A 25,317-nucleotide genomic window follows, 5' to 3' on the forward strand; every position below is an offset into this window, starting at 1 on the left:
TTGAAATTTATGCAGATGTAAAAACATACATATTTTTATTATTCCATTCAGTTTTATATAAGCTCTGCTATATTATTTTCATAAAAGTTCAAAAATGCACAGCTGCTTAGATACTGTTGACTATATGGGGTGCATTCCAGAAATGAATATACAGTCGCTCTCCTGATTTTAATAATCCATATAGGGAGATCTTTGTCCAAAGTATTCGTAGTGTTTTGCTGAGAAACTTCATGTTTCAGTCCTGGAGCTAGCTTTTTATCTCATTCTGTAGCTGGAGAAAATGAGAAGTTAAGCAGCTTGCTGGAAGCTTTTAAATCAGTAGTAGAGTCATAAATGAAGCTAAGGTAACTTTATTTCCACCATCTTGAGGAAGGCAGATGGATTTCCAGTTGTCTGTTTACCTTTTGATGGCTTCTCTTAACAAGTGATAATCCAAATTAATTGCTGAAATTGTAAAATTAGCATGTTATTCTACGTAGTGTTTTGTATCAGATGTGTAATGCTTTTAAGATACTATTTATATATAAATAAGTTATTTTAGCTCAGTAAAAAAGACCTGTAAAATTAGACCAATGTACATTTATTGCTGTTTGATTTATTTTTAACATCATAACTGGGCAGTCACATGTCAGCCAGATAGGAGTAATTTATGGCATTCACTTCTAGGTGGATATATATGTATATATTTAATTAATTAGCCATTTCCCCAAAGCTTTTTCTTGATTGGAAGTAAGCTCTTAGTTTCATTTGGCTCATACAAAGAAAATTGTTAAAAGTATCTAAATACTACATATGGCAAAAATCTCAAAACCTCAAGTATATCTCATATTTGTTGTAAAACCTTTTTTATAGTTTGGAGACTGATTTTTGCTCTTTCTGCAAAACTTTTGCAAAACGACTAAGCCAATTTCTGTATTTTCTTTTTTACAAAATATATAGCTGAATGACTGTTAACTCTCCCAAGGAGCATGAAGTAGGATATTTAATATTCCGGAATGAATTTCTCTGGCCTTGCAGTGCAGTCTTAAACACTTTTGAAAAACATGTTAAATAGAGTTAATTCTAAAAGCATGCTTCACAGTTAGAGAATAGTTTGTCACGTATTCTTTATGCAATCATTTTTCTTAATGTGATGAGTAGAAAAGTACATAACTTTAGAAGGCTGGTATCAAACAATTGTTCTGCACCCCTCCTTCATGCTTGCTGAAAAGTAAGCACAGGTAATATAACTGTTGTGGTTCCATGGACCTGAAATGTGTTTCACCTTATTATCTTACTGTTGTTTTTAGGTTGCTAAGCTTTTAAATTCTGGTGTGTATACAATACATAAAGAACTGGTAACACTGTTACAGGATGAGTCACTGGAGGTAATGTACTCTCATTGAAACTTTCTTTTGTTTGTTATATTAAGGCAGAATATCTTGAAGTTTAATAACTGTAATAAGACAAAGTGTTGATCAATAGTTTTTACTTCTGTTTCACAGACTTTTCATAAAGATGCAAGCCTTCTGTGATTAAAGAGAAAAATAGGAAGATGTTTGAATTTAGTAAACCCACAGTGATTTTATTAGCTTTTTTTAATACATATTTTAAAGATTTTATTATTTTAGTATTTATTACCTTATAAAGTTCTGTGGAAAAGTTTGGTTTTGATACTGTATTAAAATATGTCATTAATAGTGTTCCAGGTTTTTGTTTTGTTTTATTTTCATTTCTCCAGTTGAAGGGGGATGAAGAAGTTATGTATGGTTCAAAGTTCAGGGCTTATAGAAGGGGTTTTGGTTCAAGATCTCATACAGATTAACTGAGTGTTCCTGAGACATGTTAGTGTGCCTCAGTTTCACCTTATGTAAAATATGAAACAGCCATATTAGAGACAATGTGGTGCGACTTTTTTGGATTGAAAAAGAGAAGTGTGTGTTTGACACCAAATCATCTCTGATAACAGTTGTTCCAATATCTCATCCTTTTTGCTCTCTGTGTAGGATCTTTAGATATAGCATGTAAAAATGAGTATAGCTTTTAGGTGCTCCATTTTATTTTGGTACTCAGTGTTAGACACTTTCAAGAGAATTAAAATTATTCATAGAGTATCTGCTTGTAAATTATGAAATTCTTACCCATCTTAAAACATTTCTCAAGTTGAACATCTGAAAGTTGAGACTCAAAAGCAGCTCGTGATTTTGAAAAATTCCACGTTTCAATCCCTATGGAGTTAGCTGAATAATAAAAATTTTAGATGTGTTAAATCCTCAGAATTGGTACCAGAAAGTATTTAATGGTGTACTTTTCTAGTCCAATTTCAGATATTACAATGCTTGAAAGTAAGATTGTTATATTAATAAAGCTGTATATTCTATTTTAATTTGTCAACTACAGTTTTTCTTAAAGCAGGAAAGATTGCCTTTAAGATTCATCTGGCAAATATCCAAAATATGTGTTTTCATGTTTGCCAGGGCTATTATTTAACTGTCTTTGAAATACTTATATTTCTTAAGAATGAATGTTCATATTTGAATATTTCATGCTATGTGTTGTTTAGAAAGCTCTGACTGTGATAGTGATGCAAATCAAAGCTATAGTTCTAGTTTCCTTAATTGGATGTTACTCAAGTATTTATATTAAAATATCAATTTTAAATCCCAGTCATCATCAATGCAAATAAGTTGCACCTTATTCTTTTTTTTTTTCCACTTTTTTCTTTTTTTCTTTTTTTTTAATGTTGGTGAGAGAGCAGTTGCATAAGAGGTGTCAGCAGGGACATATTGGTGAGAGAGAAAAATTGAGTCAAGTTAAATTACAAACATGATTCATGCAACCTTTCTTTAAATAGGTATTAGATGCACTGGTAGGTCACCTTCCTGAAATCCTTGAACTAATGACTAACGGAGGGGAAAACAGTGGATCGGAAAGCAAGGTTAGTATCCTTATGTTTTCTAACTTAGTCTCTAAATGCAAAGGAAGTTAGTAGCAAAGTTGTTTCAGACATATGAGGATCATTGAAAGTACTTGTATAAAAAGGCTTTTGTGATTAGTTCCTGCTTTGGAAAAACACAAGCTTCTGTGGTTTTCGGATTGTTTGTTGACTTTATGGCCTTTAATATACAAAAAGGTTTTGGAAGATTAGACTTAATTAAAAAAAACATTTTATCCATGTTCTTTTTCTATTTAACTACAAAGTTGCTAAATAGATCAGATTTTGAAACACAGTCATTAAATTGAATCCAAATTGGTATTATTTTTTAAAAATTGGTTTCATGCTCAAAAAGTGATTGTAAATACTTAACTGCCCACAGATGCTATTCTTATACATAGTTTCTGCTAGGAAGAAGTCTGTTCCTTAAGGTAAAGGCACTCAATTAAGATTTAGGAGATCTGAATACAGTTCTCAGCTTTGCTAATTTACTTGTGTGTGGCTCTGGATGGTGCTTTATTCAGTAATTCCATTTCTTCAGCTGTAAAATGGGACATAAAAGATCATCCCCAGCCTCAAGATGCTGTTTTGAGGATTAATTCCTAAATGTAGAGATTATCAGATATTCTAAAGATGCAAGAACAGAAATTTTTTTTTTTCTTCTTTGTACAGACAAAATTCAATCTTCTTAATATGTGAAAAGGTCAGATGTTTACCATTTTAAATTTGTATCACATGTAATAGGAATGACATGCCAGGTGTGGCAGTATATATTTCACTTTGCTTAGCGCTAATGGAATTTAGCTTGACTGCCATAAAGTCTTTGCCTCCTACTTAAGAAAGATGTATAATTCCTACTAAAATCAAGTAGGGAGCTGAGAAGAATAATTGCAAATTTTAAGAGGCTGAGAGGAAAAAGGGGGTTGCTTGGTTTGAGAAAGAAGATCGAGGAGGGATATGGTAATGATCTGTGTTCTCTTTATACCTGTAAAAGGTTATTACAAAGATTAGTAGTTTTCCATTGTCTGGGGAAGAGGTTAGATAAGGAGAAATCAGCTTAACAGGTAGCGAAGATATATTTAGTTGGATACTGGAAAAGCTTTTTGACTAGTTAATCATTGAAACAAACTACTTAGAGGAGACTGTATAAATCCAATCATCAGAATTTTTTAAGAAGAAGTTAGACTAACATCTACTGAAAATGGTCTCAGTGTAGTTGATCCTGTCTGAATAGACCAATTAACTGACCCCTTAAAATCTCTTTGCATTGTTGTGACTTGTTTTTTTTAAGCATAGTAATGTGACAGACAGGTTGGAGGTGTAAAATTATTTTAATGCTTACATTTTTATTTCTAGTTATTGTCTATCCCTGACCTGATACCTGCATTAACAACAGCAGAACAGAGAGCAGCAACTTCTTTAAAATGGAGAACTCACGAGAAGTTACTACAAAAATATGCATGTCTCCCTCATATCATATCAAGTGATCAGATTTATTATCGTTTTCTTCATAGAATGTTGACAATCATTTTGACAAACGTGAGCCTTTGTGTCTCTTTTCTATTCTTTATGACATTTTAGCAAAATTAGCAGCAGATATCTGCTATGTATAGTACTATTTGTATGTTATATGTTAATCTGAAGGTAATACTTCTTATTGTATATTCTCTATCAGGATGTTCTTTTTTCATGTAAGATTGAGAAAATGATCTGAGAACTTTTTCCCATTTGAAGAGCAGAATTTGGATGGAGAGATCATCATGTATTTTCTCCCCACCCAAATTTCCTTTCTTTCCTTTTGCTCATTATCAGTTTGTTTCTAGGTAAATTAAAATTCTTTCCTCTGAGATACATTGTCTTTTTCCTGATTCTGTAGATTACCTTGCATTGTATTCCATTCTTTATGAAAGAATATTTAATTCTGAAAATGAATGCACATTTAGAGTTACTGGCTTGAAGTTTTATTGAATTAATTTAGGAGTAAAACTCTCTGTAAGAGTAGATGTTGCAGCTTTTATTTTCTAATATCCACAATATACAAAGTGCCTTCCAAAAATACATGAATTTAAGGCATTTAAGAAGTAGTTTAATAAACGAGTTGGGTGGAAGGAATAAAGAAATGGATGACTCATGAATTGTTTAAACTTCCTTATTCTCCATTATGTCAATTTTATTTTGAGGTGTATTAGAGTGATGCTTAAATGGAGTTACGGTCTTGTACAGATGAAGTCATAAAAGGAGGAATTGGGATTCCTTTTTTATCAATAGAAATAGTAGCTGAAAGTTAAAACATAAATTAAACTTAATTATAGCTTCATTAAAATTCTTAAACAAAACTGGATGCTTTTTATTTTAGCCTCCAATATTTGAATAAAAAAGTGACTGAATAATATCCTATATTGATATAACCTCCATCAGTGTGATTTTGCATTACAGTAGAAACTATAAATGCTGATACACACCAAAATAACATGCATTTTTCCTTGACAACTCTTCTCTTAAAACATAGTTGTTGCTGTGCTTCATGGGAACTGTATTTTAGTTGACTAATATTCCTATTCTTCCAGTCTCCTTGGCAGGATGATATTTTCTGTCATGGTCTTTCCTTTTGGTATAGGAATACAGTGCATTGTTGGAAGTGAAATTAAGATAAAATATGTTATACAAGAAATTATGTTTGAATGAAATATGCTAATGTTTAAACATTTCAGGGGCAAATTTCTAGGCAACCAGCATTTTACAAGTAGTTGTACCTGCAAATGAGGCAGTTCTGGCAGCCGTAAATCTGTAATTTGACAAAAGTTTGGATTATAAAAAGTAACAATAAAATGTTAAATGACTATATTTGTAAATAAACTTCTACTGAACAAACATGAAATAATTTTGAATCTATGATATCTATTAATCTTGAAGTGAGGAAAGTAGTGTAGGTTATATTACTAGAAAAAAAGGAAAATAAATTCCTAGCATCTCACTTTGAGAAAGACCCCAGTCATTAGTAAGGCTGAATATGCAGTGTTAAAGTGTTAGAAAAAGTGCTTATGTGTTTTAAGTGCATAGTATTCACTTTCAAAAGTGATTTTGGAGCTCCCTCAAGTTTTACTTTTTAAGCACCTGAAATCACTAGGATTTAGATTCTTTAATATCTTTTAAAACATTTGGTCTACTTTATTTAAAAAAAAAAACAAACTTGGGTTCTTAAGCAGTTTAAACAAATTCTAAAATTTAGCTATACCTCTTTTCTACTTTGATTTACCATGTGCAAATGCATACAGATATGTAGGTTTTGCATTCTACTAATCTGATAAACACATTCTTTATTATTTCAAAATTTATAAAGTTAGGAAGGCTAATTTTCAGCTATTTTTTCCACTTTAGAAATTTTTATACATTTTTAGTCATACTCTTTCAGTTATGTTTACTTGTATTTTCTTTTTCTTTCAAGAATGTCCTGCCAGTCCAAAAAGCAGCTGCTCGAACTCTTTGTGTTTACTTACGGTACAATCGCAAGCAAGAACAGAGGCATGAGGTCATTCAGAAACTTATTGAACGTAAGATAATTTTTCTTTGATTGCTTAGAAAAGCAAGTTAATTTTGACTGAAGATCTAATTATGGTTATATTTAATCACCATAACTCCCTACCACCAGTGGTAGGATTACAGTTGGAAGACATTCAGTTCCACTGATCTGGCTCACAGTATCACCAGTCAAAATATATTCGGAATATGTGAGGAATATATCTGAAGTCTCTAAGATGACTTTCTGGTCTATGCTATATGTTCTAAAGATAATATAGAAGGTTGAAAGGTTCTCATTAACAATCCTTAATGCTTACACAGTTGTTTCAATGCACCTGTGACATGGTTTGAAAGGCACACAGGGGTGTGTTCAACATATAAGCTAGTTCACTTGCTATTTTTGATTTTTTTTCAAATGATTAAAGTGACAAAGGTTGAGTTTCTTGTCTCATTGTAGTCACTGACAAAAATGCTCACTGAATTCAGTGGGTTTAGGCTTCCACTTAAAGGAAGATTTGAGATAGGCTGAGAAAGTGTGTCTTGTGACAAGTATGATTATTATGTTTCAGTCAAAGGTTAACCTTTGAAGTGTTTTCTAACTGACAGTGAAAACTTTATAGGTAATGCGTGTGGATTGTTATTTTTCAGAACTGGGCCAAGGAAAAAGTTACTGGAACAGACTTCGTTTTTTAGATACCTGTGAATTCATTATGGAACTGTTTTCCAAATCATTCTTCTGTAAATACTTCTTTCTGCCTGTGCTTGAACTTACACATGATCCAGTAGCAAATGTGAGGTACTGTACCAAAAGTATGAAACAGGATACAGTAAAAAAGCTTTATATAATACATTAAGAAATATTGCTATGGTTTTTGTGTCTTGTTTAAGTGATAAGACTTGTGTAAAAAGGTAACTTTTTTAATGACAAAAAAATTATAAAACATTCAGAACATAAAATGAGAGGGATTAAAAACCATGACCTCTGGAAGAAAAAATTGCCTATTAAGTATATTAATGAATGTTAACATAATAGTAAATAGTAGTCAAATACATGACATTAATTTATTTTTCCTACAAAATTTGAGAGATGCATGTAAAATTTCTCTTAGGATTTCACATGGTTAGTATCTGCAAAGCCTTTAGAAAAGGAAGATTAGGAATACATTTTTTCCATTGTTCAGAAAGTCTCTTAAAAGCAAAAAATAACTTGTGGCCTTTTTTTTTGTGTCAGTAAAAGAGAGAGATTAAAATAATAACTCTGCAGATAAATAGGATTAAGAAAGTGGCTTTTGCTTTGTGTTTATCCATTTGGTAAATGTTAAAAAAGAAAATGAAAAAAAGTCTCACGCATACAAAAGCTTTAATTAGTTAAAGCTTTCAGCTTTCATTAGAGGTCCAGGGTTAGAGACCTGTGTACGTATGTACCAGGACTTATCAGTGCTCATTATGGACTTAGGAGGAATGAAAAGTGAGAGAAAGTATGCAGTTCCCACTAGAGAGATGGTGAATTACCCTAGCTTTTTGGATTACCAATTTTGGTTATGTGAGCTTTCCTAAGCAGACTTCTGGGCTTTGGGAAGAGCTGTGTCCAAGGGGCTTCTGGTGCAGAGAGCTGATCCTGAACACGTAAGCATCAAAAGGAAAGGAGAAGGGTAGAAAAGGAAAAGTAAGCCAAAATGGTGCGTCTCCCCAAATGATATTCTGTCTCTTGTTATTGTGTACTACCACTATGATTCAGTGCTTCTCACTAGAGTTGGTAGAAGACCTCTGAGCAGAGAGTAACAGAACCACGGAATTCCTTGCTGAGACAGGGAATATAGGAGCTTGAGAAACAGCAGGAGCTGGTTACCTGATAAAAAGATAGATTCATCTGGAAGGCACAGAACCGTCAGCATGACCGATATTGAACGTGCAAAGGGCTATGGGTATAATGATAGAAAATGAGAGAAGTAGGTCAGTCTGGGTGTAGGGTATTGTTTGGGGGACTGATCGAAGGTGTGAAGTCATGAGAAAGGAGCACAGGTGTAGGAGACTCAGCAATAGGTGAGGAGAAAGGTAATGAGCTGTTCCACAGGTTTAGGGAGCAAGCTTAACTTTCCAGTCTCCATTAATTTCCATCATTTCAACATCATGTTGCATAAAGTTTAACACATAGGTAATTCTTTCAATGGTCAGAGCTTTTACCCTATGTAAAAATTTTCTGCTTCATTAAAATAAATTGAAAAAGAATAGAAGGAGGATTTAGTATGTTATTCATTCTTTACACAGAATTTTTATTTCTTTATACAGCATTTTTATCCATTCTTTATATTTCCTTTATTTTTATAGTGATTTTTTTTTCTTCTGTAAACCGATTGGGATCAGGCAGTTCAATAATTATTACAATTAGAAAATTGTGTGATTTTAAGCTTTTTGTGTGATTTTAAACTTTTAATCTCATTTCTGAAAGGTTTAACGTATAATTCATGTTGTCATCATTTAGACATCTAAACATATAATATGGATGCTGCATAGCAATTTACACAAGCATAATTTGCACATAGATGTGTGTATTAGCTTCAGTAAGTACAGTTTATTACCAAGTTAAACAGTACTTAAATAGACTGTGTGTATAGTACAACTACTACAACTTAGTTCAGTTCAAGAGGATCCCAAACCCATGAACTGAGTTATTTTGTGCTCATAGATTAATATTCATGTCTCATGTCATCATGTTAAGAGGATCATAGTAAAACAAATAAGTGTGTATAATCCTAAGTAGTTTATTACTTCTTAAAAAACATTTTAATTAAAAAAATCTATCGATACAGTATTAAAATTAATGGAAACTTGAAATAACTTGTAATCTATTAACTGTGTTTTTGCCATAATTCTTTTCTGGATTATTCCTAACTTTTTTTTTTTTTTTAAATAAAAGAATGTACAGTCTGTAATGGAGTGAAGTGAAAAAGTCAGTCCTAGATATTAGTTGGTGATTTTAAAACAAACTTAGGGAGATATTATTCCAGCTTTCTGCAGAATGGTGTAACTCTTTGTAATATGGATGTTGTGAAGGCTAAAATGTTTTGAAGGTATAAAAAACAGTCAGACATTCATATAAGGTGAATCTTTTCACAGCTATTAAACACAAAGTTGCCATCTCTGGCACAGGAAATCTCTGATTGCAAGCCAGTGTAGATTGACAGAATACATAGTAGGGAAATACCACCATATATTTTTCCTGATTTTTTTTTTTTTTTAATCTATTCTTGGCATTCACTATTAGATGCTATTGCAGCCTGTTCAAATGCAGTGATTTTTATTTTCTTAAATGTATGAAGTGTTTTTTGTTTAATCCATGAAGGATTTGGGGTTTTAATATTATAAAAAAGCAATGCATGCATTTTTATGGAACTGTTTGCACATACATGTGTGCGTTAACAGGCTGAATTTAATCAGCTAATGAAAGGTCCAGACAGTACCAGAGACAGCAGAAGATAAGCAGAGGGAGCCTCCAGCCAAAAGCAGAGAGGTAAGGTAGAAGAGAGCAGACTTGATTCCTTTTGGAGCCAATAAACAGTTAAATCAGTTTAGTCTATCTGTTGCAGCTTCATCCTTGCAGTTGTATGGAACTATATTCACTTGATTTTTGGTGAGGCATTAGTTTCTTATGTACCGATCGACCATATTTCAAGGGTATTTAGGTACCCAAAGGAGTTAGGTATGTAGGTCATTTTGAAAATCTACAGGTCTGTTTATCTTTCTATTAAAAAAAAAAAAAAAAAAAAATCTCTTTAAAGTCTTGGTTGAATTTCAAATATACGTACTGCAAATTGGGACTGCAGTGTCCCAGTCTATGGAGAAGTTTTCTAAAATGTTACAGTATGTCTGAAAATAACACATTAACAATTTAAAATAATTTCTGAATAATATCTGCTGATTACATTATCTTATTAATTTAACTTTTTAGAACTTAACTTTTGTTGAATCAAATGCTAGTGTACAATAAAAAAATTATACCAATAATGCATCACAAGTTGAATATTTACTTTTTTATTGATAGAATGAAGCTGTGCTACTTGTTGCCAAAAGTTAAATCTACTTTGAAGATTCCCACTGACAAACTTTTACTTCAGCAGCTGGAATTGTGTATAAGGAAACTTTTGTGTCAAGAGAAAGACAAAGATGTTCTGACTATTGTAAAAAGAGTAAGCATTTTTCCTTTCCAGCAACACTTTATGTTGGGTTTATTATTAAAATTTAAGATGATCAAAGTTATGCTTTCTGTTCTTTTTCTTTTTCTTTTTCTTTTTCTTTTTTTTATGTAGGAACAGCAGGGTAAAGGCTTCTAATACCTTTTTAGTAATTTTGAACAATTAAGAGGAGATATAGTGCATTGATATAAGAGAGTTGGTGTTTCCTTAGTTATGTATACAGGATTTTGAAATGTTACAGTGTCTTTGTGATGTGGACATTCACAAAAAGATACATCTCTAAGGAATGCCCATACTTCACCTCAAAGATGTCATGAAATAAAGTAGCTAAAGTAGCTGGCTTCCTGATAGGGCCAGTCTGCAGGAGGGACTGGATGAGCACCTACCCAAGAGTACTTATTTCCTAGATCCATGCTCCAGCCAATGATGTGCCCAAGCTCTCTTTGAGTGATTTTAAGTTGTATACGGATGGTCTATTAGTCCTTCACTGTGAGTCTTAGTGGGGCTCTGAGAACGCTCTCTGACAATTTTTAGCTTTAAGCATTAGTAACACAGCAATACAAGCATGGGCTTCAGATGTTTAGGAAGGAAAGCTTAAAAAAAGAAGCCCTCCTGAAAGCTATGTTTAGTTTTGAATATCACTCTTCTAAGCTTTTTTATCTTGACACGTTTTTAGTTAAGTGTGGCATGCTGTTGACTAAGGATAAATAATATTTTAATTTTTTTATAGACAGTGTTAGAATTGGACAGAATGGAGATCTCTGTAGATGGTGTAAGTATTTACTAGCTTTAACACTTACTAAGTACTCTTAATTCCCATTTTCATGTAATGATATTTGTTTTTATTGATTTTATTTTGAAGTTTCAGAAAAGATTTTATGAAAATGATTTATTGGACCAAGAAAAAGAGAGACAAGAACTTCTCCTTTTGGAAATGGTACATTTTATCAGTACATTATATCATTTTTTGGTTAATAGTTGATAGCTTAATATTAATGGGAAAATAATTTTAAGGTAGGGGAAGTACATACAATGGAGGGGCTTGGTGAATTCAATCAATATATGGTTTCATTTTACTCTTTACAGTAGGGTTAACTCCTTCAAAATAACATATAATTTCCCTTTCACTGCTATCTAAATGCACTGTATCAAATAGAAAGGCAAATTGGAATTTTTTACAAAATTTTTCTCACCTGACACCTCTATAGTTCTGAAAATCCCAAATATTTCAGTACACCTTTCTGAATTTTTTTTGAGGCAACTTAACAATTTGTCAGACCTATGTGACATAATGAGTTGAATAGTTAAACATCTCAGAATTCACATACAGTTTCCATAGGCAAAGAAACTAATGTCATAACTTCTTTTGTGCCAAGGAAGCTGAAGAAGACTGTGTGTGTGTTACAGGCTTTCCTGTTAAATAAGAAGAGAATGAAAGAAAGAGAAAAAGGCCACTGACAGCTGCAGCCTGGCAGGGGGGAGTCTTAGTGTAGGCTGTATAGAGCAAAAGGAGGTACAAGATAATTAGGACTTTGAAGAGAATTCTGCAGATGCTAATGTTTCCTCGCTTTTCCAACTTAAAAAACTATTTATCATCAGTCAGGGCTGTAAGCAAAAGCTGCAGCAGACACTTAGCTTCACGTAAGTAGCTTACAACATCTTCACACAGCCTAGGTTACTTTCAAAAACTGCAGTCTTCCGTTCTTCCTCCTCTGTAAGCTAAGGTGTGAGAAGCTAAGAACCTAATGGTCTTTAGAAGAGGCTAGATTACTCTAGCACAATTCCTCTGTTCTGTAGCAATAGAATTCTTCTGTAGTGAACCAGAACAGGTTCAAGACTGTCTGAAAAAATGTCACTTTTTCCTCTGCAGGCCTGCTACAGAAACTACATATATGTCCCTCTTTGATATCAATAGGTACCACAGAACAACTTCTTTTGGGCAGCTGATTTTCTCAGTTCATGGTATCTTCTTTCACAGGTTAAGCAACCTTTCAGACCTCTCCGCTAGCTCTGCTGAGCATGAGCGACAGAGTTCCTGGGGTATCTAACTTCCTAAGCAGGAGAGATATTAGTTCAGGCCCACACATCTGGGAATGCATTAGAACTCACTCATTTCATTCCTGAGCTATTTTACTGCTCTGGTTTCTCAAATGCGTACTCAAGCCAGTCATCATCTTTCTCTTTGCAATTTTCTAGCAATTGGGACTGTGGAGCAGGACCCGTCTGTGAGATGGGAATTAGATAAGTTCCCTTAAAAGTCTCTAAGTTCCTCGTGAGTTTTCCCCTACATAGCTTATCTAATTCCGCAGTCTGTTCAATTCTGTCTTTAGTGCTGGATCTGTGTTGCATGAACCTATGGTCAAATTGCTACAGCCCTATACTTCCAGATATTCACCTTCTAGTTGTACCATGCATCACGTAGCATCATAGAATAGTTAAGGTTGGAAGAGACCCCTGAAGGTCAGCCTTCCTACTTAAAGCAGGGTCAACTGGAACAGGTTACCCAGGGCCTTATCTAACCAAAATGCACACTAACCTATCTCTGCCTTGTTTATATCCTGCCATCTCCCATTATCTCAAACCAGAGATTCAAACTTTGTTCTCGGCCATTGCATGCAGATTCAGCCACTTGAACTTAGCGTTAAGCTCTGCAATTTTTAGGTAGATATAACTAATGTTTTTATAGTGAAAGCAGTTGGGGCTGTGGTGAAATAGTCCCAGGGGAGCTCTGTGTTGTAAGGTGCACAAGTTAGCTCAAGGCCTGGAGACTGTTAGTTAAAATAACATTACTTTTGACCCTGTTTCTACAGGTAGACTTTAAATGAATTCCTGTACTTCTATGATATATCATGCTGATATGGGTGTATCTTGTGTAACACAAAGGTCTTGTTAATCACTGTCTGTTAGAGGCATGCTTTTGTGGAACTGGAGATGTATAGAATAAATTGTGACATGTTGTAGTCCCAAATTGATGAATACCATTGAAGCCAGTTAGGCGTGTCTGACTGGTAATGTTGAATGTGTTAATAAGTTTCCTTAATTTTAGTAATTGACTTAGTAGAAACTATATTTCAGCAACCTTGACCTGAATTAATTACCTCTTTTCTTATTTGGATATTAATGAGAGTGAAATGAAAGAATAGGATAGAACAACTTGGCTTCACTTAGCACATTTTATTATGAGTGTAGCACAGAAAACAAGCTAATATTATATAGCTTTTTGAAGCTGGAGTGATATCTATTCACCAAGAAGTCTGAAGCAAGTATTGGCTTGAAATTATTGATATAGCTGTGTTAATACTGTCTTCTGGTTATGAGTGTGCTCTCAAAAGGTATTCTAAGACTACCAAGTATTACAGAAAGGCAAATAAATTTCTTAAATTTGAAGAACAATAATACTTAGCTTTGTTTTCCATAAAGGCTTAGCAACTGCAGATGTTAATTTTAGAGCTTGAAAAATCTTGAGCATATGTGATAAACAATACTATTTGGGAAAAAGTTTTCATTGAATTGTACATTTGCTTTAAAAATATAGCCTGTTACTGTTAGTCTTGTGTCTTTGTGCCCCTCTTTAGCCCCTTCTGGCATTCTGTGCATGTTCTGGTATCAGAGTACTTGTATAGCAAAATAATTTTCCATTGTCAGCTGCCAATTTCTGTGTCTTTTCAACTTTTCCAAAAAAAAGAAAAAGGAAGCCTTCTACCAGAAGTAGTTTTATTAGTAAACGTTATAAATGAGAACTTTAACTCTGAGGTTCCTTCACAAATAAAATCAGCATTTTTTGGTATGATTTTTGTGTAGCATATGTACCCTCATTTCACTCAATGCTGTTTAATTGGGTCTCTGGATATTCATAAGCTTGGCACTAATAGTAGAAGAGAGTAGAAGTTAACTGTATTTTGGTGAGTTGGAAGCATGCTCTTTTTTGAAAACTTCTTATCTATTTGAAATACAATTAATTTTTAATTTTTTTCTGTGTAATACTTAAATTATTATTATTATTATTTTTATTTTTTAGGAACAGTTAGAAAAAGAGAAGCAGCAAAATGAAGGAAGATCCACAAATATTAGTGATAAGATGTTTGAAAAGAAGCGTAAGTTTATATGCTTATGTACATATTATTTGTGCATGAGTTATTCTCAACCTTAGAAAGGGAAAGAAGGGAGCAGAACATGGACACTGTTCTTGCAGTTAATATCAGAATTTAAGAAAGCAGCAATACATTTTTTATGTATTTCTGAAGATGTTTATGAAAACCATCCTTGCTGTATTAGAAAGAAGACTTTTGGCTTTATTAATAGAATACATGACAGTTTTAGATCTATATTGTGTTTCCTGTTAGGCTGCAATGTAATTTGTGATAATTCCAAAGTGCTAGTAGCACTGGATTAGATATTATTACTGTTTACCCCAGGACTTGTGATATGTTGTGTCCTCCTCCTTTATTTAAAGTTAGGCTGTTTAACAGAAAGCAGTATTTATACTAGACCTTTTTTTTAGGTAGAGACAGTAAAACATCATCAGCATTGGCAAAAAATGTACCTCTTTCTTTTCCTGGAAGCTCTTCCAGTACATCAACAGGTAAGAACTCCTTAAAAATTCTTCTAGAATGCTTTCATCTCACATAAGCAGTTTAAAATCCAGCAAAGCTACTGTTGGCTTTTGTGGACCAGAGTTTCACCTAATACACATAGGAAAAATATAAATTCCTAGAATCGAATGTATTTTCTACGCTGTTTAGTTTTATTGTATTCTTTGGTACATAACAGCTAGCACAAGAAATATTTATTGCCATTGAAGTACTTGTATCAGTTTCTTCAGCTAACATAGTTTAACAAAAAGTGATATTAAAAGGTATTCTTAATTACTGAGGAAATGCAATGATTTCCATATTAAAAATTTTGCTACTTATATATTTTAGGCAAAGAAGGCAAGAAATCCAAGTTGGTTCGAAGCCAGTCTTTCAGTACTCAAGCACTACATCCAAAATACAGCAACATAGACAAGTGTCCTAAGTATCTTTATCATTTTAATTGCTTATCTAATAGACAACTTTTAGAAAATTAGATACATGTGAATCTACACAAGTAGTAATGTGCTCACTGAATTGTGGCCTTTATTTTCAGCTTTCTGTTTAATTGGGTAAGGTATGCAATTTTGTACTGAGGGAAGCAATACCACTGTGGTCAAAAAATTCTTGTGAATTCTTGTTATGTTAATGTATGTCACCTTTTCTCATATATATATTTTTTTCAGTATGAAAAAATATGCTAGATCTAAATTTGTATGTGTCTTAAAGAAATATGGGCATAATTTCTCAATTTATTTGTATAAACTCAGAAAGAAGCTCAAATATTATCAAATAACAGAATGTGAAATTATACAATTTAAAAGAACAGTTTGTGATAAGCAGTTCATTATTTCTTTATTTTATTTGTTTTTTTAAGTAGAAGTGCTACTACAGGATACACATCTGCTGTATCAGGAATGGGAAAGAGTTCTGTGTTATCTTTTAGTGGTAAGTAGGCTATTTTGTTATTTTGTACATTAGTTTCTTGTGATGGTGCTGAATATGAGGTACCATTAACCAGGCATGCTGAAAGATACTGTATTTCTAAAGAACTTATAACAAAAGATATCCAGTATGTTTGAGCACTTAGTAAGTGTTACTCTATTTTTCTGATTTTTTGTTGTTGTTTTACATATATGTTTAAAGTTGTATTTAAAAGTAGTAAAGGTAAACATGAATTTGGAATCTGTTCATTGGCATTTGGATATAATAAAAAAAAGTTATTTTTTCAGTTTGCCTCCACCCATTTTATGTGAAGAAAAGGAGACCATGTACATCATCTCCTGAATTAGGGGAGAGAAACTGCTGTCTGGAAATGCCTGTCTCTCTCCATTGATTGTAGAGGAGTGTGAATGATTAGTTTAGACTAAAGATTAGAACGGGATGAACTGCTTTCTAGAGGAATGCATTTGCTGCATTTCCATTCACTACCAATAGATACTAGACAACTAGCGTAGACTAAATAGTTGAATTTTGAGTAGCTAAAGACTGGCCAAATAAATCTCACTGTTTTCATACCTTAAAATATATTCATATTTTCTCCCAAATAGTGTATGTTCTAACCACTTTTATTTAGCATTTTTTTCATAAATATATTTAAAGAAGTGTTAAATTGAAACAATTTCTTTATAGAAAGTTAAATTTTAAGCATTATTGCAGTAGAAAAAACAGTTTATTCTGTTCATTCTGCATGTATTTTTTTCAGACAAATTTGTCTAAGCTGTAACTCTTTATTTCAGATGATTCATTCCGGACTCGTTCCACTGGTAATAATGGGAATACCGCCTTCGCTTCCAGTTCCTCCCTCGCAACTTCTTCCCGCAATTCAGCTAACTCAGCTGACCAAAAGAACAATGGAAATAAAGACAGTCAGTCACGAAAGATGAGCATGTAAGTGGATGACAAAGGGTTAGGTCAAGCTTATGGGATACATCTTCAAAGGAACTTTTAAGAACCTGTAAAATTAAGCCCATATTTATGATACTTCCATGCCCAGATTTTGAAATACACAAACAGTGGGGTAGAAGTGTGATGTGTTCAATTACAAGTATTTTTAAGATTGCGTTATGTTCCCTTTTGATTAGTCTTTTACATTCTGTTTCCTCTGCATATGTTCAGATTCAGCTGGTACGTTGTGGGGAGGGTGGAAGGGGACAAAGTGAAGGTTACTGCATTTGATATACAATAACTACAGTTACTGTGATTTATCTGCTCATAATTGCATGAATAGAAGGTATGTATTGTTAGATGATTTAATTTTTCCTTTTCCTTCCTTTTATGTGTTAATATATTTTTATGAATTACTATGTAGCAATTTCATGATGAATTTTTGAGAGTTATGATGAACTGGTAGTGTTGTTTTTTATTAAGGCTGCCTTCTTTGCCTTGCATTAAGCATTTAGGTAAAAAAATGCTAATGCTAGTTGTCTACCTCAGGTTTGTTTTCTTTAAAAATCAGCCTAAACTGCTCAGTACTTTGCAAGAACAAAATGACAGAAGAGTTTTTAGCTCCTGTGCTAATACTATCTTTTCTTAGAAAATTTTTATTTCTGTGCAGTGTAGTTAGTCAAAACTCTGTAGACTTTAGCAAATAATTCCCTGCAGATTCCTTTTACACAATAGCTTCTAGTCCTGAATTGCTGTCATTGGACTAGCTGTAATTTTTGGTGCCCAGACTAAGACTTTTCTGTGTTCTCAGTGATTTGCTTGCTTAGCTAAGGTAGAATGGAGAAAGGAGAAGAGTCAGATAAATAAGGAAAGGGAGATTGTTTGGGACAAGCAGACTTGAATGGAATAGAAACTAGAACTAGTAGCTGGAAAGGATGAGGAAATATTAGCTGGAACTTGGAAGTCTGAATAGATAGGATAGACCAGGAATGAAAAGAGAATCCAGAATCTGAAGTTATGAATTGCTGGGTAAAGATGATGGAGCTGAAATATGGAGGCTGGTACCAGATAGGGAAGAAGAAGGAGGACATGGCACTGGTTTGCCTGATATGAAGAGGAAACAGCAGTGACAGTGATACCTGTTCAGTGGTCCTTTCTAGTGACCTAAGTAAGTATCTGTATGAACTCATATTTTCCACTTCAATATTTTCAGGTTCCTTTTGAGGAAAAAAAAAAAAAGCCACAATACTTACTAAATTGTGAAATCAAACATTCAAAAGTTAAAAAACTCAAAATTTCACTGAACAGCTTGCATTCAACCACCTGTATATATCATTGCATCATGATGCAATCTCTTGCTATGTGGTTGCATAGTTTTTTTTTTTTTTTTTTTTTTTTTTTTTTTGGCTGGAATTTTACCACCTTCACTGTATAAGATAAATTTGTCTGGAAAGAAATCAAACTTGCATAGTGGCCTGTTGTTTCTAGAGCTATACTTTCTTGTGGCAAAAGCTAGAAGGTGAGTAATGAATGAAAGTGGACTGTATGTGGTGAATCTGTGGTTTCACATCTAAGTACTCTAAGCTGCCCTGTCAAATTGCACTCTATCTTTGCCAGAGTCTAATGCATTCTAAGTGCTACCCACAAACTTACTTTAGACTGGTCATAGTTGATCGTTAGATGACGTTTATTTCAGTGACTGATTGCAAATTCAATAGATAAGAATACATGCTGAACATTTACAGCAGTTTTATAAGTAAATGGGAAATGTGCCTTGAATACATAAAATGACATACAGTGCTACAAAAAAAATTGAAAAATTAAGTCCTCAAAAACTTACGTGATTTCATCCTAATCACTGTGTTCCTCTATTCCCTCTCTTTGAAACCAGAAAAATAGATTAAATTTTGTGACTTTTTTGTAGCTGCCATTGTAGCAATTCCAATTACTCATTCATCTCAAAAAGATTTTGTGCAAGTAAATTGATTAATATTCATAAAGCAGTCAGATTAATTAGACATATTTTTTCCATTTCATAAAACTTTTCTGAATTTCAAAGTTTTTTTCCATCTGTCAGTTAAAATGAAACTGATATTTTTTGACTACAAAGGGACAGAAAGAAGACCCAGACAGAACAATCTGTACCTTTGGCTTCAGGCAGGAGAGTGGAATGTAGGAGACCCAGGTTCAAGTCTCTGTGTAATATTCCCAAATGAATACTTTAACAGGAGACTTTGAAAGTTAATATATGATTAAACACAATGATCCAGATGTTCTCTCTAATTCAGAAAATCCCTAAACTGTGTAGTGTCAGAAGCCAAGAAGATACACCGGGGAAGAAAAACATTTTTGGAGAAAGAAGAGCAGGCTTAGGATGACCTATATTTAGTTTTGAAAATAAGAGTTTTAATGTTCCGTGTTCTTATGGGAGAACACATCTCCCAAGTTGGTATATTGCCTACTGCACTGTGGATTCAATTTCTCTTTTATAACCTGACCATACTTAATTGTTTTTATAAAAAAAATGGAGCAGCTCTACGAGGAGATATCAAGAGATACTGATTTTAGGAATGGTCAGTGGCCAATACATTTATCCACATTTTTTTTTGACTACAGATATGGTTTGGTGTACCTCTTTCTATCTTTCTTTTGATCAGAAGTTCTAGCCTTGTTCTTAAAAGCTTTGCTTGGCAAAAGCATTCCTGAAATTCTTATGTCCTCACCAAAAACCTCCCCAAAAACAAAGAAAAAAACAGCTTCAGTGCAACTTCAATGAGTGAAAGAAAAATCCAGTATCAAAATATATAAGCAGTTGACAGATACAACTCTTATTGAGAGAAGAATTTGAAAATTATACAATAAATGTGACCTGCAACACATTTTGAAAAGCTGAGAGGTGATATTGAATGAGTGTCACCTTTTCTATACACTCAGTAAGGCAGAAAACTTGTGAAAAAATTATTGAGCATGTATTTAGACTATATCATCATGTAAACTTAGGTATGTGCTGATTAAACGTTGTACTGGCCATCTAAATTCTGGGAAGTCCTAGCTTTTAATTTATTGCCTTTGCAACATGAGTAAGATAACTTCTAATATGGTGTTCTGTATAATAACATGTCTGTAAATAATGGAAGATTGGGCAATAATATGTCATTTAATAACTAAATAGTAATAACATATAATTAATGATTTGTAGTTCAAAGTGATGTATGTTTTGACCAAATAATATTTAATTGCCTAAATCTATTTTTTTCCATAAAACTGCGCTGGTGCATATGCACATTTGTTCACATTTGACAAGTGTAATGCAGCTTATAGAGATGAACATTTTTTTTGTTTTATTTTTCATGCTGTTCCAGGAACTTTCCAAAAACCAAAGTAAATTTGGTGCAGAACTGAGGTTTTTACTTATATATTCATGAGTTCAAATATTTTGTTTGTCCTATAACAGAAATGTGTGTGAAGATTAAAGTATTCCCTCATTTTAAAAATAATATATATGTCATAAAAAAAATTCTCAGTAAAGCCTGATTCAATGCCCACAAACAGATAACAGGAAAATGACCATTAGCTTTGGTGTGATTTAATAGGCTTTACCTAATACTCAGGAAACAGAAAATGCAGGAATTATGCTGAAGTTGCACCCTTATAACTTAATGGTGTAATCACAGAAGAGATGAGCATCTGATTTTAAGCACATTATGGAATATGAAAGAATCCAAAAGAGCATTGGTTAAGTATTTCAGCCCACAAGAGACCTTACTTAAGTCAATTTGCAGAGAAAACATGTACTGATCTGATTTTCTGTTAAAGAGTTGACAGTGTTAGACCATGGATCATCATGTGCAGAAATTGACATGATTCATAAACATTAAGAGTTCCATAAAGTAGTCCAATCTTGTATTATTATGCTGTTTAGCTTTATTATCTTCTTTTATGTTTTCATTTTTAAGAGATTAAGATATTTTCTTTTAGGATAAGAATTACTATTTTGCTTCGTTTTACATTAATGTAATTTAACTGATTCCAATATGCAATTGGTAAAAAGCTAGCATTTTTCTATACTTTATAGGTTCATCAATAAAAATATCCAGCTTTATAGACAGCATTTATGAATTTTGCCTCTTGTCTCTAGACATACAGGTAGTGCCTGATTTTATTTCACTTTCAATCAAAACAATGTAAGTTAACTTCAAGAATGAGGGACTCCATCCTGTAAAAAGTTGGAGCAGATTTACTGTGGCATTGAAATCAATTTCTTGATGATATAATTGGTGCCAGTATTTTATAAGATGAACACAACTGATCTTTAATATATCCATGTTGATGTGTGACCATTGTAACAATGATTCACATTAGTATCCTTAAATAGTGTCTTTCATCCAGTCATATAATTGCTTAGGAAGTAGAGCACGAGGTGAGATAGTTCTGTCAGAGATCTCCTACACTTTGACTTGGTTACTTAAGGTTCTAATCATGTTTTCCTCCTGCCATTTAAGCTGGAAAGAGTTCTGAAATCCGGTGGGAATGGAATGTGATTTGGGTTCCATTTCCAAGGTGAAGCTAACAGATGTCTTGTTGCTGGTATATTACCGCAATAGGTTCCATCGGCGATTTTTAAGGGGTGAAACAGAACGGTATCTTCCTTTATAAATCGTATTCTAAAATACTGATGAAAACCAGTATTTCCAGAGAATTCTGAAAGTAAGTGCTGTTCTTCCAAAGATCTCTGACCATTACAAACATTGGTTAGTAAACATAGCCACAAGTTTGCAAAGCTGAAGAACAGCATTTCTAAAGATTAAAAAATTAGGGCTATGATAAGTGCAGAAATTGCCCAGATCGCAGGATAGTCAGTAGAAGAGCTTGAAATAACACTGTAAGGACCTCTAAACTTCTCTCTCTTCCCCTTCTCCACTTTCCCAGGATTTTGTCATTTTTTACCATGGGTCAGGCTGGATACTTGTGGCATTATTTCTAGCTATGACTAGACTGCTTCTAGTACCTTAGCTATCCCACTTAGGGGAATCTCTACATTATCTTAAAGTCCACCTTCTGTAGCAAACTTACTGGAGAAATGCACCTTTCTGTGGAGAATGCCCTCAAGATGAGTCCTTTGGCTTTTTCAGTGGCTACAGTAGAGCAATTTTTAAAGTAGAGCAGCTAACTTTTACCTTAAAATGTTGCACACAATTGCACTTTATTATGATTTGTTATTTAATAATATAGCAACAACATATTGTATTTCTTCTTTTGTATGAAGAAAAAACAGAAAATCAAACTCTTAGATCTTCTGACAGAAAAAGGAGGAAACCAAAGACTGTTGGAAGCACCGTCCTTGTGTGATAAGTCAGGAGCAACAGATGGGACTCTATAATGCCTGGAGTGACTAAATGCATCTTGCAATGTTAAAACCTTTATCTTTTAAATAAAATCCTAAGTTGTAAAATATGTTCATATAAATAATGTAATGGTTGCAGAATTCCAATGTTGTAGTGAAATGTTATGAAATACAACTTTAGCAATGTGCTCTTAACTACTGCAGCTATAGAGACAGGATTTTTTTCTTCAATTATGCCTTTGTAGTTCAAATACTTGGATTTAGAATACATATATCCATTACTTAATTGGACTTATTTACAATTTTAGCAATTCTTAGCATCCATGTTTTGTGCAAGAAATAGAATAAATTGTTACGAATATGAAAAAGTAATCCCACATCTCAAAGAAACTTCAAATCTTATTTAAGACCAAAATTCAGAACAACTGATCAAGCTATTAAAAAAAAAAAGAAAAAAAAACACACACACTTTAGGAGCATTGTGCTGTGAATTTAGAGGTAATGTTTTTACAAGTACTAAGCAAAGTTCGTAAAAATCCCATATAAGTTTCAACACAATCTGAAAGCAGGTATCTCCAGATGATATTAAAAAAAGTTTTATTTCATAAGTTTTGTTGTATAAATACTTGTCCTAATTTTTGGTATTTCAGATTGTATTTTCACTTTAATAATTTATAATGATGACTCCAGTTTTTAATTAGCTGTTATTGCAAGCTATCATGCTTCAGCGATATCATCTGCATTTGTTTGTATTAATGCTAACGTTTCTATCAAAATTTGTTTGTGGAAAACATGCAATTCTATTTTAAGAAGTTCTGTTTATGCCAATATTTGAGAAAGAGCCTTTGAAGCTATTGTCAGCTTCTCTATTTCAGAATGAAAGCAGCATAACTATATTGATATCAGAAATATCTGTTTTTAAAATCTATTGATGTATGATAAAGGTGATCTGATTTGTGAATGCATATGCGTGTGTGGTTACTTTTTACAATGTAAAAAAAATGAATGAATAATTTACTCAAAATAAAACCTAGGACAATGCTGTACATGCATGTTCTTGAAAAAACTATTTTTTTCTCAGTCATATTTTATAACATAAAAATAAAGACATTTACCTATAGAAGGTATTTATTTTAAATAATGCTAGATTTATGCTGTCTTGTATGAAGTACAAAATGTGTCTTTGGATCTAGCATTGTTTTACTCTGAATTGTTTATTTTCTTACACTGTGGTTGGATATAGGTGTAGTATCAGTCTCTGTTCACAGGCATTGTTCGGATCTGTGGAAACACTCAAGTTTTCAGTGTTTGTTCTGCAGCTTGGCATAGGATATTGTAAATCACAGATTTCTTTAAAAGCATCTTTGAGTGTTATGATTTTTTTGATGTGCAATGTTGATGCGGATACACAAACCTCCTATACTGGCTCTTTCCATCTTTAGCTTTTTTTTCTCATTAACGAAAACACATACTTCCCAATTCCCCAGGGACAACTAATTCAATATACCAGGTACAGTGGCTCACCCATGGGCCAGAAGAACATGCTCAGTCTGTATGCAGTCCTCTTTCTTCCAGGGACCAAGCTCAATCAGTACCCAGCCACAGAACAGGACTCAAAACTGTATTTGGCACTCAGGTGCCTTTATTACAGTAACATAAAGCAGTTATCAAGTTCAGAAACTTGAATCCAAGCCTTTTGTAAGCATTTTATGAGTTCTGTATAAAGTCTGTCATGCATTTCTTATTGGTTGTCGTTTGTCTATCACTTTTTAACTGATCGATTTATTTAATGCTAATCACACATGCTCCACTCACTAACCCTAGCCATGTATTAAATTCATGCTATATAATTTTTAAATGCTCAATTTAAACATTTCTTGGTCTACACATCTTCCGTGTACAGTGCTCCTGGTGTCTTATATAGACTTTTGTCAGTCCTTTGCACTACGTACCTCCAATCCGACAGTCTTTTATCTGGCTGCTTATTATCTGCATCCTTAAGTTCCTTGTTAATTCTCTTGGACAGCAACAGTACTTTCGAAGCCTTCGTAGCATTATTTTTACCTTCAACTCAGAATAACAGCTGGAGATCAGCTGCACAATGGTAATTTTGTGGTTCTCTAACGACATTCCTCCTATTAATGATTCTTTGGCAGGATGAGTGATTCTCCTCTTTCTCTTTGGTACAGTCATGCTGCAATCTGGAGTTAGGTTAGACACACCTTAGCAGTCTGCTTTGATGCCAGAACCTGCCTGGTAAATCCTTTTGTGACTGGCTTGCACACTGTCTGGGTTGCTGTGAGTAGACTTCTATAGTAACTGAGGTCGTTATTTTAGAGCTGTTGATCAACTTTACCCTGTAATGCAAATGTATCTTCTCTGGGCCTTGTGAAAGTTCTTCTCTTGTGGATTCATCTGTCTGCATTTGCAGATACCTTTGAAGCTTCTGTGCCAAGTGATTTTGAAAACTCTTCTGCCCCCTTTTGGGCAGCTGTTTTGTGAAAGCTGTATAAGCAAGCAGAATAATGCTTAGATCTTTTAGTTATATAGTCAGAAATAGCTTTTTGCATTGTTTCAGACTTAATGTAGGACCCTATTTTTTAATTAAAATTTACTAAATGTTAAAAAAAGATGGGTCTTTTCTTTAAACATTGTGCTAAAATCTCTGCACTGCTTGAATAAGGTGAATTACATTTAGTTCTTAGAAATATTTGTCTGAAATGTTTTGGAAGTAGCTTTCTTATTTTAGGTTCCACTCTGAATGGATTTATTCCCCTTTTGTGGAGGCATGTTTTTTTCCTACCAAAGTCTGTCTTTTAGCTGGAGTCCTGTTACGTAGTTCTCCCTGGTATCGAAATGATAATACATGTAGAAATTCTGTTTCTGGGG

At 33.3% G+C, this 25,317-nt stretch overlaps 1 protein-coding gene across 2 annotated transcripts in view; it reads left to right on the forward strand.

Annotated features, from left to right (window-relative positions):
- Window positions 1–22,888, forward strand: part of PPP4R4 (protein phosphatase 4 regulatory subunit 4) — a 73,715-nt gene extending 50,827 nt beyond the window's left edge. For both annotated transcript variants that reach the window (XM_013940712.2, XM_067294922.1), the window contains 14 exons: window positions 1,290–1,367; window positions 2,834–2,917; window positions 4,271–4,453; window positions 6,360–6,465; window positions 7,082–7,229; window positions 10,476–10,620; window positions 11,357–11,398; window positions 11,489–11,563; window positions 14,645–14,720; window positions 15,128–15,208; window positions 15,549–15,642; window positions 16,078–16,145; window positions 16,937–17,087; window positions 22,351–22,888. In XM_013940712.2, the coding sequence (XP_013796166.1) occupies window positions 1,290–1,367; window positions 2,834–2,917; window positions 4,271–4,453; window positions 6,360–6,465; window positions 7,082–7,229; window positions 10,476–10,620; window positions 11,357–11,398; window positions 11,489–11,563; window positions 14,645–14,720; window positions 15,128–15,208; window positions 15,549–15,642; window positions 16,078–16,145; window positions 16,937–17,087; window positions 22,351–22,375 (1,356 nt within the window). In that variant the 3' untranslated portion in view covers window positions 22,376–22,888. The remainder of the gene's footprint in view (window positions 1–1,289; window positions 1,368–2,833; window positions 2,918–4,270; window positions 4,454–6,359; window positions 6,466–7,081; window positions 7,230–10,475; window positions 10,621–11,356; window positions 11,399–11,488; window positions 11,564–14,644; window positions 14,721–15,127; window positions 15,209–15,548; window positions 15,643–16,077; window positions 16,146–16,936; window positions 17,088–22,350) is intronic.
- The last annotated feature ends 2,429 nt before the right edge of the window (window positions 22,889–25,317 follow it).

The sequence above is a fragment of the Apteryx mantelli genome, chromosome 4 (assembly GCF_036417845.1).
Source record: "Apteryx mantelli isolate bAptMan1 chromosome 4, bAptMan1.hap1, whole genome shotgun sequence".
Classification (NCBI taxonomy): domain Eukaryota; kingdom Metazoa; phylum Chordata; class Aves; order Apterygiformes; family Apterygidae; genus Apteryx; species Apteryx mantelli.